At 41.5% G+C, this 18,072-nt stretch overlaps 1 protein-coding gene across 1 annotated transcript in view; it reads right to left on the bottom strand.

Moving 5' to 3' along the window:
* Positions 1-244: 244 nt before the first annotated feature.
* Hpgds (hematopoietic prostaglandin D synthase) overlaps positions 245-18,072 on the bottom strand; it is a 41,791-nt gene continuing 23,963 nt past the window's right edge. The window contains exons 4-6 of the mRNA XM_041644918.1: positions 11,304-11,413; positions 3,965-4,063; positions 245-468 (exon numbers count right to left, since the gene is read on the bottom strand). Coding sequence (XP_041500852.1) covers positions 304-468; positions 3,965-4,063; positions 11,304-11,413 — 374 coding nt within the window. The 3' untranslated portion in view covers positions 245-303. The remainder of the gene's footprint in view (positions 469-3,964; positions 4,064-11,303; positions 11,414-18,072) is intronic.

The raw sequence follows: 18,072 nt of genomic DNA on the forward strand, positions 1-18,072 counted from the left end.
TTTCACCTCATTTCTTGTAGTTAAAATGATATTCTAATTGACACACTAGCCAGAAAAGTAGTATTTTTACTAAAGCATCCATGCATGTTGATAATCAATACAAAAGAATATGTATTATGAACTATTTCCAATTATAAAAAGTACAAAGTTCTGAAAAGAGTAAAATACTGTAAGCTGAATGCCTACAGGAACAAAAACAAAATAATCATAGCAAGCAGACTACAACAAAAAGTCCAGTTGGTAGTAAGAAGTGTGGATCGTCTGGCAGGCTGTTGTCGCTCTCATCTGGTGCTGGGGCCTGTGTCAGAACTTGGTCTGGGGCCTCTTTTGTACCCAGGCAGCAATGGCAGGGATAGCTTGGACTTTCTTCCTCAATGATGCCAGCCTGGGGTGGATGTCCAACAAGTCAGGCTTTAAGACCAACAGCGTGGTGCTGCAGATATCCCAGTAGAAGTCTGCCCAAGTTACCTGTTTCAAAGAAAAACAAGACTTGCTATTGAATATAAAAAGCTGTGAGCATTCCAAAAGTAAGCTTAAATTCTTACTCTAAAAAATGTTTCAATTTAAAAACAACTCTCTGTTAGTACAGAGCTGAGTGTGTGATAAAATTAGGAAGTGACAAGCAACACTGTGCCCGAGGGACACGGGGATACTGTCTGTGACTTGGTAGTGGTGCCTGAGATAGGTGATTGGCAGCATACAGTCCAGTGCTGTACCGTCTTGAAGCCAGGTCCAATTTGACAATACATTTTCAAAGGGTGTAACGCACAGATTTCCATCTGTTCCCAAAGCCCTTTGTACGAAAAAGCAAAGCAGGCTCGTTCCAGGTGTATATATGTCAGAGTACATACTTTAACTCTTGTGATTAAGAATAATGTCCTCTTTGGTATGCCACAGTGATTTCACACCTGTCCTGCAGGTGTCCTGCTGGGGGTCTGAGATTATTCTTATGTTATCTACCTTGTTTCTTTGTGGTGTAAGGTATAGAGCAATAAACAGTGTATGAGTTATCCCTTCAGGGTCTATAATTCCAAGGAAAAGATTTTGGGTAAAATCCATTATCTTTGCAACATATAAAGACAAGTAACTATATAGGTAGTTGGCCCTAAATGGAATATTGAAGTTGGCCAAGGTGAAGGGTACAGCCAGCCTTAAACCTTGGTCAGCTGAGTGTTCTCTATTGTTAGTTGAACTTTATCTGTGGAGTATTACATTGGTTCTATGATCACATTAGCAGAGTGAGTTTTTGCTGTTGGAGACAATCTGACACTGTAGCATGTTTTTCTGGAACTCCCTCTGGATATGGGGCTGCCTGAAGTGGTAGAATGTTTCCACAAGGCTGGCTACAAAGTGTAATTTAAGTATGGACTAAGCTTGCTTGTGTGTGCATATTTTATGCATGTGTGCACAGTTTGTGTGTGGCTGCTGTCATCTAAGAGAGATTGCTGTTCAGAGGATTTACACTTCAACTAAGAAATCTTCATCAAGTACCTATTGTGCGTCGTGCCCACATCTATGTGTTAGGGACGGTAGAGAGCAAGCTGGAATGCAATGACCTCCCCTGATGTTTGTAGTTCTGTGTATCAAAATCAGGGCCTTCAAATGCCACTGAAGCTCATCCCCAGTCTGGAATTTTGTTTTAGCAGAGAGTAAACAGTGAGATGGCTGATGAAGGGAAAGTGGAATGACTAACGTGTGCAGGGGAACTTTCTAAGAGCTGGTGTGTATTAACCAAGGGTCCAGACATGCCAGTCTTAGCAGGTTTTAGCTGGAAGTGTGACATGCCTAGTTAGGAACAGTGAAGAACAGAGAGAGAGAGAGAGAGAGAGAGAGAGAACGAGAATGCTCAGGAATGGGAATGGAGTGGTTACAAAGGGATTTTTATAGGAATTTTTAAAAAATCAGTTATTAGAAATATTCATGACATAGGGAAGGGAAAGGGCAATTTAGAAAAGGAAAGTGGGAGGAAGTGAGGGTCTGTGCAGTGTACTGGAAAGCTGTGGAGGTGTAGGGGCAAGGTCGGCTGATCAGAGCCACCCAAGCCACAGACAGAACCCTTTCTCTTATCTTCACACACAGTAGCCCCAAAGGCTGAGAAACCCCACCTACACCAGCACTGAGGTCAGTCAGATTTGATTTTGGTGGGTATGTCCCTGCTCCAAAAGCAAGCCTGTAGCATCTGCCCATTGTCCCTCTGTGATATGGGTGTTTTCTGGCATCTGCTAGCTGGACCCATTGCTTCTCTGGGGTTGGAAAGTGATGACGTTGATTCTAATTCTGTATTTATGACTAGGGTACTTCTCTGACAAGAAATGTGTACTGCCTGCAGGAAAAGGCAGAAGACCAAGTCTCTCACATTAGTGTCTGTTCTTGAGAGGTTTCTGTCTTTACAGCAAACATGGAACTGGGTTGGGGGCTGTGTTGTATGTTTGGATATAGCAGAAGTTATCATAAGCTCCTCTATTTTGTTTTGAGTTGTTTGAATTTGCTGCTGTTAATATTCTCATTGAAGCCTGTATTGCTCCATCTCTAGCCATTCTTGGGCTGACTTCTGAATCATTTGATACCCAAAACAACAACAACAACAACAAAAATGGAAATTTATTTACTTTTAGTAGGAAAAAGTATATTTCTTTTCTCAAATTGGGCATAAGTCATTTGTTCACTGGTGTGGGATGCCCTTCTGTATGCTGTGTTTTATTACCATTGGCTAATAAAAAGAAGCCGATTTGGCCAATAGCCAGGCAGAATAGAGCCAGGTCAGAAATCCAAACAGAGATAGAGGGAGAATATGGAGTCGGAGAGATGCCAGCAGATGCCAGGAAGCAAGATGTGAGCTAGCAAGCTAGGAGCCTCATGGTAAAATACAGAATAATAGAAATGGGTTAATTTAATTTTTAAGAGCTAGCTAATAATAAGCTTGAGCTGTTAGGCCAAACAGTTTGTAATTAATATTAAGCTTCAGAGTGGCTATTTGGGCACTGCTGGGCAGGAGAGAAACATCCAACTAGTCTACAAATCCCCAGTTACTTATTTAGGAGACAAGAATCTGGATATAAGGAATACTCATGATAGCTGGATTATTTTTGTCTCCTCCTCTCCCACTCCAAAGACCCTGCTTCTTAGTAACTTCAGATGTGATTCTCGATTACTGCACTTCCCTATGTACAAATCATAATGTCATTAAAACAATACCAACAGTGCCCAGAACTGCTAATAGTTCTACTGACAATGGCATGTGGGTTTGTTTTTCTGAGGATCCTATCATGGGTCTGATTGTAGTGAACTGATATGAAAGGTGTTTCCTGGGACTGGGGAGATAGTTTGGTCGGTAAAGTGCTTCCCGTGCCAGCATTGTGAGGAGCTGGGTTTGAGCCATAGAACCCATGTACAAAAGCTGGATGTCATGGCGTAGTCTTGTGATCTCTGCACTGGGAAGGCAGAGGCAGGAACAGCCTTGGGGCTCAGGCTAGCTGGCCTTGCCTGACTGGTGAGCTCCAGGCCAGCAAGGGATCCTGTCCCACTAAACTGAGGAATAATGTCTGAAGTCAACCTGTGGCCTCCACATGACTCCCCACAGGTTCCACACACATGCCCTAAGTAGTTCTTAGGTTAACTTTTTAAAATTATTGTATATAAAGTGTTCCATGACTTCAGATCAGGTCTGTGTAGAGAGTAAGTTTAGGGAAGTTTAGTTTTTTTTTTCTCTTTCTCCCTCTTTCTATTTTAGTTTCTGAGTAATATTTGCCACCCCATTCTTTTTTCTTTTTTTTTTTTTTTTTTGAGACAGGGCTCAGGTCACCCAGGCTGGCCCTGACTTGCTGTGCAACCTCTCACGTGCTGGAATGACAGACAGATAGACATGACCATGCCTGGCTAGAACAACATTTTGCTCTGTAAGGTTTTAGTTTTATCATCTTATCTAAATACAAGTGCTGGTATTTTTAAACATGCATGTACTCACATAATCACCAATAAACCACTCTCTGTCCCCTAAGTATGTGTCCAAATCTTTCAGAAGAGGAGGCGCATGACATGTGAGCAAGTCCTTGAAGGTCCGTTCCTAGGAGAGAGCACATATCCTCATAAATGATGGGAAGAATCAGTGGAGTCTGAACAGCAGCTCAGAAGGGATGAGAGTAGATAGGCATTGTTCTTCCTCAGTACAACTGCAGAGAGACCCTGTCATCTATTACTCAGGTTTTTAAAGTACATTTATTTTGTGTGTAGGGTGTGTGTGTGCACATATATGTGCCACAGTGCCTGTGTGGAAACCAGAAGGCAGCTTTCAGGAGTTAGTTCTCTCCACCAAGTGAGTCCCAGGGATCAAACCCAGGTCCTCAGGCATAGCAGCAAGCTGAGCCATCTCGCCCACGCTATTACTCATTTTAAAATATTTTTGATACCAGTTTCATTATGTAGCTTCATCACCTGTGGTATTTCAAACACTTTATATACATATATATTTACACAACACATAGGTCATATTTCCTGCATTCATTCCAGTATTTTAGACTGGTAGTTTCTGTCATTTGTCTACTGTGAACAGTGCCACCATAAACAATGGTGCACAATTGTCTCTGTGGTGTGCTGATACGGTGGCCTTGAAATATAAGAATTACCTCTGTCCTGTATGAAGCATGACACCCATGGGGCCCTAGCATGAGTGCTGTCTGCCTTGCGTATCATACATAGGACACACCAACCCTGCCCTTTTGGTAAGTTCACTGCTATAAGCAAATATTATCCTGAGAAAGGAAGAGAAGGTCAAGACAGGTGTATGTTTTATTGAATTGGAAGGCCAAAGTTCAGCGCCTCTTTCTTAGTGAGAAGTGGTTGCACCTGCTGGCCACTGTGGTACAACCTGCGAACTCATCTTCCTGGAAGGCTGAGGACTGTAAGACCTGGACACCATAGCAAGACTCCCTCTGACAAGATAAACACCAGCAACAACAAAGAACTGTCCTGAAAATAACACTTTTTGGGTTACTTTGCATCAGATATGAACATTAATTAGTCGAGGCTAGCCTGGATCTCTTGGACAGCTGTACACAGTGGGGACCTGATGTGGCTTTGCAAAGGTCCTGTGTGCTTTCTAATGGTCACATCTACATTGTTAGGTGTAATATACAAAGTAGTGATCACTCCTTTAGCTCAGATTTTCTTTATAAATTGTTGAATTATTTCCAACTAATAAAATTTAAATTATTACAGATAGCATAATCATTTCTTAAGGTTCATTTTTAAGTAACATGAGGTTTAATAGTTATATCCTTTGTTTTAAGTGTGTGTGTGTGTGGGGGGGGTCTTGTGCATGCTAGATAAACACACCATTACTGAACTATACATCCTCCTCCCCATATGTATTTTCTGTTCGTTCTAGATGGCTATTCTTTTACTTGCAGGACTAAGAAAGCACCCAAAAGGATGTAAAAGGTTGTCTGTTTCTCACTATTTCCAAATTCTCACTACCAGTGAGTGCTATTCTGTGTTGAAACTGAAATATAAGAATTACCTCTGTCCTGTATGTCTTCTATCTCTACTCTGATCGCCAGGCAGGGAAATGAATATAGACAGACACATTGGGTCGCCAAATAATAAATGCCCGCAATAATTTCAAAAGCTGTGCTAGTGACCAATATTCAGAGACACATTTCATTTAATCCTTTAAGATCGGAAATGGGCCTTGAGCGACAAATACAGAAATATCTCCTGCATTTTTTTCGAGCAGATATAATGACTATTTTCAGTGAGACTTGTGTGGTGGCCCACACCTGTATTCCCAGCACTCTGGTGCAGGGACAGGAGGGCAGCAAAGGCAACAAGGCCAGGCCTCACCCCACAGAATGTTTGTACTCCCATCTTACTGCAGTTACTTTGAGTTTGAAATTTCCACTTGACCACAAGGTGGCAGCAACTGACCTTGTTGCCTAAGCAGCTCAAAACAAACTTTTCATTGATGGCATACTCCGTAGCTATTGTCAATGCCTCTGCTACATTTTCCTTTGCATAATTTGGACCTGAATCTGGGTTTCTGTGTCTTCTGAACATGGTTCGAGATATGGAAAAGCCTCGACTACTGTGTTCCTCACAAAGCTAGAGTATTAGTTCTATCACCAATGGCCAGAGACGCTCTCCTCCGGGAGAGTATCCATGTCCTCTGTCATGGCTCCTCAGTCACAGAAAGACAGAAAACAGAGAAAGGCCAGCTGAGAAGGTGGCAGACTGCCTAGCAGAGAGGTCTTTGGCATACTGGACTAAAACCTTTATATACTTTCTTTTTATATTGGAGAGCATGACATATTTGTCCATGTGTTTATAATGATATGTAAAATAGGTGTCACAGCTGACAAATAAAAGGGCAAATTAACACAACGTTGTAACATATTAATAATAGCTGATGCTTAGTAAACACTTTCCACCTTATATATATATATACACTGCCATTGAATGCTCTCAACGTGCTTCAAAGGAGAGTCCATACCTATACTTCACACTCAAAGAGATTGACTGTGAAAAGGGAAATAAATGTCAGTGGGAAGAAGGCAATGTGATTCGCCCAGTGTAAGACCCCAGAGCCCAAATACATTATGTCAAAAAGTTGTTTTACATTTATGTCATCAAAGCTGAGCTTTTCAAGTCTTTGTGTGTGCGTCACTCTCTCTCCTCTCTGTTCATATTCCTAACACACCTTATTTATATAAATAGTAAATTTATGTCCAAATATCTCCAATCAGAAGCTCCTAACCATGGAGATAGTGTTTATAATGCAGGGGTTTAAGGAAAATTATGAAAGTCACATTGGTTGTTCTGGGCTGTGACGTTGGGCTTGGGCTGTCTCTTTCATTCATAATTCTTATTTGTGCCAAGAGTTTAGGGCAGCTTCTGGTACATCACATCCATCTAGGAGTTAAGACCATGCAGTCTGAGAGTGGCCACCGTTTTCCTTTCACAGTATTTCCCATCTAAACATCTGAACCCAAGGTATTTACACCTGTGAGGCCCCCATGCCTCGCCTGGGAAATAAGCCCTGTGGCAGTTCCCACAGACTTAACTACTGTTGAAGCAGTCAAACTTCGTGTGATCAGACCATAGGTTCTAGAGCTTTTCCAGGTGAACTCAAGTCACATTCTTACCCTTGTTTGACTCTGAGAACCTTCCAAACTACCCTGGTTGCTTCTTTGTCTGGAAAGATAGCTTGACAATGACAGCTTTGCACTGGAGATAGCATGTCAAGGGAATGAGAGCATCCCCTGGCGGTAGGATCTGGTAAGGCAGAATTCTGGCAACGAGTCAATGAACAGTTTTGGCCATTAGAGGGCACTAAGACAATTGGTTGGTTAAATAATAAACCTATTACTTGTCATGGTGATGCTTTCTGTTAAAGAAGTCATGTGCCAACTACATTTCTAAGATGAGATTGTGGCAAGTATCCCAGAGGAAGCCAGTAGAGGACTGGAATAAAAAAAATTGTATAAAGGTGATGTGTTTGACAGTTGTATATGTTTATTTCCATCCTAATTCAATACTAGTGCACATGCTTTATAAGATGAAACCTATATGGAGGTGGAAAAGCGGAGTGAGGACCAGAGCAAAAGGTGGCAACTAACCCTGTGTATAGTCAGAATACAGCCTGGAACTGAGGGGTCGTGAAGCTGAGGCTGGTGGGAACTGCCAGAGAAGCAGCTTCAAGAGGCTTCTCCTTCATTTCAGGCTAATGGACATGATCTCATCATTCTCTCCAGGAGGCTAGAGGGGCTAAATAGCTTCCGGGACAGAGGGTATCGTAGAAAGTGTATTAAGAATAGAAGATTGGTGTGCACATATCCACACTGGATGGTAAATTCCAAAGCCACTGTTTGCCTCTTCTCACTATGTCTAGATGGCAGTGTTCTCCGGGCTCTCTTCCCATCACAACAGCAGACACTGGGAGCCACACATACGTACAACTTCCCATGAACCACAATACCGCAGCCCACCGTGGATTCCAGAGGGTTGCCGAACCCTGACAGGAACTATAGCAAACTGGAAGGAAAGGAATTTGGCACAGACAAGCAATGGTAGGGCAGATGACAGTATATTCATAAAATAATCATAAAATATCCTCACAAGCAAAACAAAGCACTACATAAAAAGAATCTAGAGATATCTCAAGCAGTGCCCAGTGAGGTGGGAGGCAGTATATATGATCAAAATACATATAACATACATGTATGAAATTGTCAAGAAATAAAAGATTTTCTACTTTAAAACTTGATAAGTATTTTTTTAATTTTATTGATTTTTATTGAGCTCTACATTTTTCTCTGCTCCCCTTCCTGCCTCTCCCCTCCCCTCCCCTCCCCTTCAACCCTCTCCTAAGAGGTGGAAATTTAGAACTCTAGTTGGGGGTTTCTTTCAGAAAGTACAAAAGTGAAAAGAATGGGAGATATAAAAGATCTCAGCCTCTCAACAACAGGCATTCTGTGTGAGAAAAATAAGATAAATTAATGGAGAGAGGCTAGTGACGGAATTTTAAAAGAATTTAAGGGTATTTCTTTGACTTTTTCAAACATCTCAGGCTGAATGGACCCAAACAAGACGATGCTAGGCTGTGAGGAAGGCTCGGTTGATAAGATGCTTGATGCTGAAGACTGGAGAGTTGAACTTGGATCCTGTCTTCATAGGGTTTCTACTGCTGTGAAGAGACACCATGACCATGGCAACTCTCATAAAGGATTCATTTAAAGGATTCATTTAGCGGAGGCTGGCTTACAGTTTCAGAGGTGGTTTATTATTATTATTATTTTACTATTGTCATGGCAAGAAGTGTGGCAATATATAGGTAACTATGGTGCTGGAGAATGAGCTGAGAATTCTCCATATTGATCCACGGGCACAGAAGGAGACTATGTGCCACACTGGGCATAGCTTGACCATATGAGACCTCAGAGCCTGCTTCCAGGGTCACATTTCCCCCAGGAAGGCCACACTTCCTAATAGTGCCACTCCCTGTGGACCAAGTACGCAATCACGTTAGTCTGTGGGAGCCATTCCTACTCAACCACCACAGGTCCCGGATGCCCATGGAGAAACCAGGTTCTCTAATACACAGCTATTGCCCCAGCACTGCAGAGCAGAAATGGAAGGGTGTGTGGGTTTGTAGGCCTGTCGCTCTAGCTGAATTGGTGAGTTTCAGATTCTCTCACTGAGGGAACACAGAGCAGAAACTCAAGGCAGGATCTGGTAGTAGGCACTATAGCGGGAACTCAGCGAGGGGAGGAATGCCGCTTCCTAGCTCACTCCTATGGTTTTCTCAGCATTGTCTTCCTATAGCATCCAGGGCCACCTGCTCAGGAATAGCCCTAGCCACAACCAGCTGGGCCCTCCCCATCAATCACTAATTTAAATGATCCACAGCATTGCCTACAATCCAATTTTATCTAGGCAGCATTTTCTCAATTGTGGTTCCTTCTCAGATGACTCTAACTTGTATAAGGTTGACAAAACTAACCAAAAACTAACCCAAAAAATAACCAAAGCATCAACCAAACTATGAAACCGGATAAAAATTCAATTGAAGAAGTTGCAAACTAATAAAGCATCAAACTTTTGATTTTCTGTAATCATTAAAGCTATTGAAGATGGTTTTCACAAACACAAGAGCACAGAACAGGAGGCTGAACATGGATAGGGCCGAAAGAAACACTCAGGATGGTAATAAGTGTGCACCGTGTGCGCAGGGAAACCAAAGCAGGGACACAAGATGGAGAAGCCTGTGTATCTTGTTACCATCACACCTTCTCTTAATGATGTGATCTTTGAAATCCTAGAGGACCTGCTCAAAAAAAAAAAAAAAACCAATGACATACACAAGAAAGTGGGCATCACCCTAGAAACAAGACTCAGTCCTAGAAGGAAGGCCTGGCAGGGATGGTGTCACAGGAAGGCCCGAGACAAAGGTTCTGTAGACCCACAGGGATGCAGGGCAGGGAAGGCCTTGAGTACAGAAAGCTCAACAGAGTGTCAGAGAGGCAGCTGCACCCAGAAACTCTGGAAAGAGAAGGCAGGCTGATATCATTGACTTTGAGGGAAATGTCTACCAGACAGTGTAGAAAGTTTCTAGGAAAAAAAAAAAGTAAAATGAATTAGGCAAAGGTAAAAACCTGACTTTGAGGAGAAAAAGTAAGAAAGAAAGTATTACTGAAACACTACCATGCACAGTCTGTATTTGCATATACAAAGCTATGTAATCCTAAAAGATTATTTTAGCTCAAAGATTTTTATTATCACCATATAGAAAGCTTAGGGAAAAAGGGGCAGAGAAGATGACAAAGGAAGAGATAAATTCCCAGCTGGATGTGGTGCTGTACTCCTGTAATTCCAGCACTTGGGAGGACCAGGAGTGAAGGTCATCCTCAGCTAGATAGTGAGTTAGGGGCTAGCCTCAGCTATAAAAACTGTCTAATAAAAAGAAAAAAAAGAGACAAATTCTTACCGATTCCTTAAGAAGTCTATAAGAACTTTCTACAATTGGTAAATCAAATTATATTTGTGTATGCTACAGAGATATAATGACACACATTATGTAGTCTACATAATGAACTATTTCAAAGAAAGAGAGAGAGAAAGAGAGAGAGAGCATTAACTGGTGACATGATTTAGTAGGTAAAAACACTTGCCACCAGATGCGATGATCTGAGTTCAGTCCTGGAGACCTACATGGTGGAAAGAGAGAGCTGGCTCCTGAAGGTTATCCTCTGACCTCACATCCATGATGTGAATTGTGTGGGTATGTACAGCAATACACATGTGCGTACACACACACACACACACACTCACAAACTTTTAAAAAGAGAAGAAAAGGAAGAATGGAGAAAGGAAGGTGTGTAAATAGCAGAGAATAGCAGAAAGTATTAAAAGCTGGATCTGTGGGCTGGAGGGATGGCTCCTGGGTTAACCAGTTACTGCTTCTGCACAGGACCTAGGTTTGCTTCCCAGCACACACAGGACTGCCTCAGCCATCTGGAACTCTGGTTCCAGGGACTCCCTCTTGTGGCCTGGGCAGGATCCAGCATGCACATGGCATACATGCATTCCCAAAGGTTCACATGCACAGACATTTTTAAAGAGTGTTTGAAGCAGGGTTAGCACAAAGAACAGCAGGAAATCATTGACCTTGCCTTCATTTATAAAGGTATATATTCCATATATATAATATTTCATATTACATGAATTAAAAATAACTTTATAAAGCCCTGTAAGCAATTTCAAGCAGTGATACATGGTTAGCCCCAGTTACAATAGTAAGTTTATCACATTACTTTTACATCCTGATTTTTCTCTGCCCAAGGAAAAAGCGACATGAAATCGTCCAGTGTGTCCACGACAGCATCTGCTTGGCATTGCTCCAATTCTGTCTTCCCAGCCAGATCTATGGGATAGAAAGAGGCCATTTTGGCCAAAAGACACTTAAGGTCATGCTCAACTTCCTTAGCAATAAGGGAAATGCAAATCAAGACAACTTTAAGATACCATCTTACACCTGTCAGAATGGCTAAAATAAAAAACACCAATGATAGCCTTTGCTGGAGAGGTTGTGGAGAAAGGGGTACACTCATCCATTGCTGGTGGGAATGCAAACTTGTGCAACCACTTTGGAAAGCAGTGTGGCGGTTTCTCAGGAAATTCGGCATCAACCTACCCCTGGACCCAGCAATACCACTCTTGGGAATATACCCAAGAGAGGACTTATCATACAACAATGTACGATGCTCTACGATGTTCATAGCAGCATTGTTTGTAATAGCCAGAACCTGGAAACAACCTAGATGCCCTTCAATGGAAGAATGGATGAAGAAAGTATGGAATATATACATATCAGAGTACTACTCAGCAGTAAAAAACAAGGACTTCTTGAATTTTTGCATGCAAATGGATGGAAATAGAAAACACTATCCTGCCATAGCCTGCCTGCAGCTAGAAGGGTGGGCCCTTTGATTGCGAGCTACCCAAGCAGCATGGAGTTTCGATCTGGGCACCGGGAGAGCCATCATTGGGGTGAGTGAGTGCAGCAGCAGCAGGGATCAGGGAACTCAGACTTTCCTCATCCCTCCTCCATTTCCTGGTCATCCTGCAGGGGCTATACTGCCCGATCCCACCGAGCTTACATCCAGAACCCCCTACCCCCTGTCTCCCTGTCTCCCTCCCTCCCCTCTTTGGTGGCATAGCACCTCCCAGCTCAGCCTGCTAAGGTGCTGGAACCGAACCCGATTCGGGAGGGCAAAAGGGAGGGCAGTAGTTCCTTTGTCTCCATAGCCTGCCTGCAGCAAGCAGGGTGGGCGCTTGTTTTGCGAGATCCGATCTGGACACCAGGAGAACCATCACTGGGGAGTGACATCATTGGGAAGGTACATCAGTGGGCAAGAAGACCTGATCCTGTAAAAGAAGATCCATAGGGGAATATTCAAAGGAAGCGATGGGCTGGTGCCAATGCAAGAATTCACCCAACAATCTGAAAAACAACACGAAACCACCAGAACCCAGCGACCTCACAACAGGAGGACATGAACACCTTAATCAAGAAGAAGTAGAAAAAACTGACTCTATGAAAGTGATAGAGTCCCTTAAACAGCATATAAAAAATGCCCTTATAGAAATGGATGAGAAGAATAACAGAAAGTTTGAGGAATTGAGTAAATCAGTGAATGATACCCTAGGAAACCAAGGAAAAACAATCAAGCAGATAATGGAAACAGTTCATGACTTGAAAACTGAAATGGAAGCAAAGAAGAAAACACAAACAGAGGGCCAGCTGGACATGGAAAATCTAGGTAAATGAATAGAGACTACAGAAACAAGCATAACCAGCAGAATACAAGAGATAGAGGAAAGAATCTCAGATTCTGAAGATACCATAGAGAAAATAAACACTCTGATCAAAGAAAACAGCAAGTCCAACAAACTCTCATCACAAAACATTCAGGAAATATGGGACACAATAAAAAGACCAAACCTAAGAATAATTGGAGTAGAAGAAGTGCAGCTCAATGGTCCAGAAAATATTCTTAATAAAATTATAGAAGAAAACTTTCCCAACCTGAAGAAAGATGTACCTATGAAGGTTCAAGAAGCATATAGAACACCGAGTAGGCTGGATCAAAAAAAAAATCACCTCGCCATATAATAATCAAAACACAAAGCATACAGAATAAAGAAAGAATATTAAGAGCCGCAAAGGAAAAAGGCCAAGTTACTTATAAAGGTAAACCTATCAGACTTACACCTGACTTCTCTATGGAAACCATGAAAGCCAGAAGGTCCTGGATAGATGTACTGCAAAAACTAAGAGACCATGGATGCAAGCCCAGATTACTATACCCAGCCAAGCTTTCGTTCACTATAAATGGAGAAAACAAAATTTTCCAGGATAAAAACAAATTTAAACAATGCGTAGCCACAAATCCAGCCTTACAGAAAATAATAGAAGGAAAATCACTAACCAAGGAGTCCAACAATGACCACAATAACTCAGACATCTAGAGACCCTTCACTATCGCAACTCAAAGAAGGGAAACACACAAACTCTACTACTAAAAAAGTGACCGGAGTTAACAACCACTGGTCATTAATATCACTTAATGTCAATGGGCTCAAATCACCTATAAAAAAGGCACAGGCTAAGAGATTGGATGTGAAAACAGGATCCAACATTCTGCTGTTTACAAGAAACACACCTCAACCACAAAGACAGGCACCTACTCAGAGTAAAGGGCTGGGAAAAGGCTTATCAAGCAAATGGACCTAAGAAACAATCAGGTGTTGCCATACTAATTTCTAACAAAGTTGACTTCAAACTTAAATCAATCAGAAGAGATGGAGAGGGACATTTTATACTCATAACAGGAACAATTCATCAGGAAGAAGTCTCAATCCTGAATATCTATGCCCTTAATATAAAAGCACCCACGTATGTAAAAGAAACATTACTAAAACTCAACGCAGCCATCAAACCGCACACACTAATAGTAGGAAACTTCAACACTCCTCTCTCACCAATGGACAGGTCAATCAGACAGAAACCTAACAGAGAAATTAGAGAATTAATGGAGGTAATGAAGCAAATGGACTTAACAGACATCTATAGATTATTCCACCCAAAGAGGAAAGAATATACCTTCTTCTCTGCAGCTCATGGAACCTTCTTGAAAATTGACCACATACTCGGTAACAAAGCTAACATACACAGTTACAAAAAAATATTAATAACCACCTGTGTCTTATCAGATCACCATGGATTAAAGTTAGAATTCAACAACAATGCTACCCCCAGAAAGCCTACAAAATTATGGAAACTGAACAATCAACTACTGAATCATACCTGGATTAAGGAAGAAATAAAGAAAGAAATTAAAGTCTCCTTGAATTCAATGAAAATAAAGAAACAACATACTCGAACTAATGGGACACTATGAAAGCAGTCCTAAGAGGAAAGTTCATAGCAATAAGTGCCCACTTAAAGAAAACAGAGAAAGCACATATTGGAGACTTAACAGTCGACCTGAAAGCTGTTGAAAAAAAAGAAACAGACTCACCTAGGAGGAGCAAAAGACTGGAAATAATCAAACTGAGGGCTGAAATCAACAAAATAGAAACACAGAAAACAATCCCAAGAATCAATGAAACAAAGAGACGGTTCCTGGAGAAAATCAACAAGATTGATAAACCCCTATCCAAACTAATCAAACGGCAGAGAGAGAATATGCAAATTAATAAGATCAGAAATGAAAAGGGGGACATAACCACAGACACAGAGGAAATTCAGAGAATCATTAGATCTTACTACAAAAGCCTGTATACCACAAAACTGGAAAATGTAAAAGAAATGGACACTTTTTTAGATAAATACCATATACCAAAGTTAAACCAGGACCAGGTGAACAATCTAAACAGACCTGTTAGTCGCGAAGAATTAGAAGCTGTTATCAAAAACCTCCCTACCAAAAAAAGCCCAGTACCAGATGGTTTTAATGCGGAATTCTACCAGAACTTCCAAGAAGACCTAATACCTATACTCCTTAATGTATTTTACAATATAGAAACAGAAGAGTCCTTGCCAAATTCCTTTTATGAAGCTACAGTCACTCTGATACCAAAACCACACGAAGACTCAACCAAGAAAGAGAAGTATAGGCCAATCTCACTCATGAACATTGAGGCAAAAATCCTCAACAAAATACTGGCAAACCGAATCCAGGAACACATTAGAAAAATTATCCATTATGATCAAGTAGGCTTCATCCCAGGGATGCAGGGCTGGTTCAACATACGAAAATCTATCAATGTAATCCATCATATAAATAAACTGAAAGAAAAAAACCATATGATCAACTCATTAGATGCTGAAAAAGCATTTGACAAAATTCAACATCCCTTTATGATAAAAGTATTGGAGCGATTAGGGATACACGGGTCATACCTAAATATAATAAAAGCTATACACAGCAGGCCGACAGCTAACATCAAATTAAACGGAGAGAAACTCAAAGACATCCCGCTAAACTCAGGAACACGACAAGGCTGTCCACTCTCTACATACCTATTCAATATAGTGCTTGAAGTTCTAGCAATAGCAATAAGACAACATAATGGGATCAAGGGGATTCGAATTGGAAAGGAAGAAGTTAAACTTTCGTTATTTGCAGATGATATGATAGTGTACATAAGCCACCTCCAAAACTCCACCAAAGAACTTTTACAGCTGATAAACAGCTTTAGCAATGTGGCAGGATACAAGATCAACTCCAAAAAATCAGTTGCCCTCTTATACACAAAGGATATGGTAGCAGATAGGGAAATCAGAGAAGCTTCACCTTTCATGATAGCCACAAACAGCATAAAATATCTTGGGGTAACTCTAACCAAGGTAGTTAAAGATCTATTTGACAAGAACTTTAAGGCATCGAAGAAAGAAATTTAAGAGGATACCAGAAAATGGAAGGACCTCCCTTGCTCTTGGATCAGGAGGATCAACATGTAAAAATGGCAATTCTACCTAAGGCAATTTATAGATTCAATGCAATCCCCATCAAGGTCCCATCAAAATTCTTCACAGATCTTGAAGAGACAATGATCAACTTTATATGGAAAAACAAAAAACCCAGGATAGCCAAAACAATCCTATACAATAAAGGATCTGCTGGAGGCATTATCATCCCTGACTTCAAACTCTATTACAGAGCTACAGTGATGAAAACAGTGTGGTACTGGCATAAAAACAGAGAATTCGACCAATGGAATTGTATAGAAAACCTGGATTTTAATCCACAAACCTATGAGCACCTCATTTTCGATAAAGGAGCTAAAAGTATACAATGGAAGAAAGAAAGCATCTTCAACAAATTGTGCTGGCACAATTGGATGTCAACCTGTAGAAGAATGAAAATAGACCCATATCTATCACCATGCACAAAACTCAAGTCCAAATGGATTGAAGACCTCAATATCAGCCCAAACACACTGAACCTGATAGAAGAAAAAGTGGGACGTACCCTACAACAGATGGGCACAGTAGATCGCTTCCTATGTATAACCCCAGAAGCACAGACATTAAGGGCAACATTGAATAAATGGGACCTACTAAAACTGAGAAGCTTCTGTAAAGCAAAGGACACTGTCACTAAGACAAAAAGGCAGCCTACTGACTGGGAGAAGATCTTCACCAACCCCACAACAGACAAAGGTCTGATCTCCAAAATATATAAAGAACTCAAGAAACTAGACTTTAAAATGCTAATTAACCCAATTAAAAAATGGGGCACTGAACTGAACAGAGAATTCTCAACAGAAGAAGTTCAAATGGCCAAAAGACAATTAAGGTTATGCTCAACCTCCTTAACAATCAGGGAAATGCAAATCAAAACAACTTTGAGATATCATCTTACACCTGTCAGAATGGCTAAAGTCAAAAACACCAAGGATAGCCTTTGTTGGAAAGGCTGTGGAGGAGGGGGTACCCTCATCCATTGCTGCTGGGAATGCAATCTTGTGCAACCTCTGTGGAAATCAGTGTTTCAGTTTCTCAGGAAATTCGGGATCAACCTACCCCTGGACCCAGCAATACCACTCTTGGGAATATACCCAAGAGATGCCCTATCATATGACAAAAGCATTTGTTCAACTATGTTCATAGCAGTATTATTTATAATAGCCAGAACCTGGAAACAACCTAGATGCCCTTCAATGAAAGAATGGATGAAGAAAGTATGGAATATATACACATTAGAGTACTACCCTGCAGTAAAAAACAATGACTTCTAGAATTTTGCATGCAAATGGATGGAAATAGAAAACACTATACTGCGTGAGGTATCCCAGACCCAAAAAAGATGAACATGGGATGTACTCACTCATAATTGGTTTCTAGCCATAAATAAGGGTCATGGAGACTACAATTGGTGAACCTAAAGAAGCTAAATAAGAAGTTGAACCCAAGGAAAAACATACAGTTATCTTCTTGGCTGTGGGAAGTAGACAAAATTGCCCGGGAGAAAATTGGGATCTTGGGGGTGGGGTGGGTTGGGGTAAGGGGAGATGGGGAGAGAAAAGTGAGAAGGGAAGGAGGGGGGGAACTTGGGGAAACAGGAGGATTGGGACAAAGGAAGGTTGGACAGGGGAGCACGGAAGCACAATTCTTAGTTAAGGGATCCACCTTAGGGTTGGCAAGAGACTTGACCTTAGAGTGGCTCCCAGGAGCCCATGGTGATGTCCCCAGTTAATCCTTGGGCAGCTGAGGATAGGGAACCTGAAATGACCCTATCCTATAGCAATACTGACGAATATCTTGCATATCACCATAAAACCTTCATCTGGTGATGGATGGAGATAGAGACAGAGACCCACACTGGAGCACTGGACTGAGCTCCCAAGATCCCAATGAGGAGCGGAAGGAGGGAGAACATGAGCAAGGAAGTCAGGACCACGAGGGGTGCACCCACCCACTGAGACACTGGGGCTGATCTATTGGGAGCTCACCAAGGCCAGCTGGACTGTGACTGAAAAAGCATGGGATAAAACCAGACTCTCTGAACATGG

This window comes from Microtus oregoni, unplaced genomic scaffold (assembly GCF_018167655.1).
Source record: "Microtus oregoni isolate MIOR12 unplaced genomic scaffold, Mior012 000002F_ref0000024, whole genome shotgun sequence".
NCBI lineage: Eukaryota > Metazoa > Chordata > Mammalia > Rodentia > Cricetidae > Microtus > Microtus oregoni.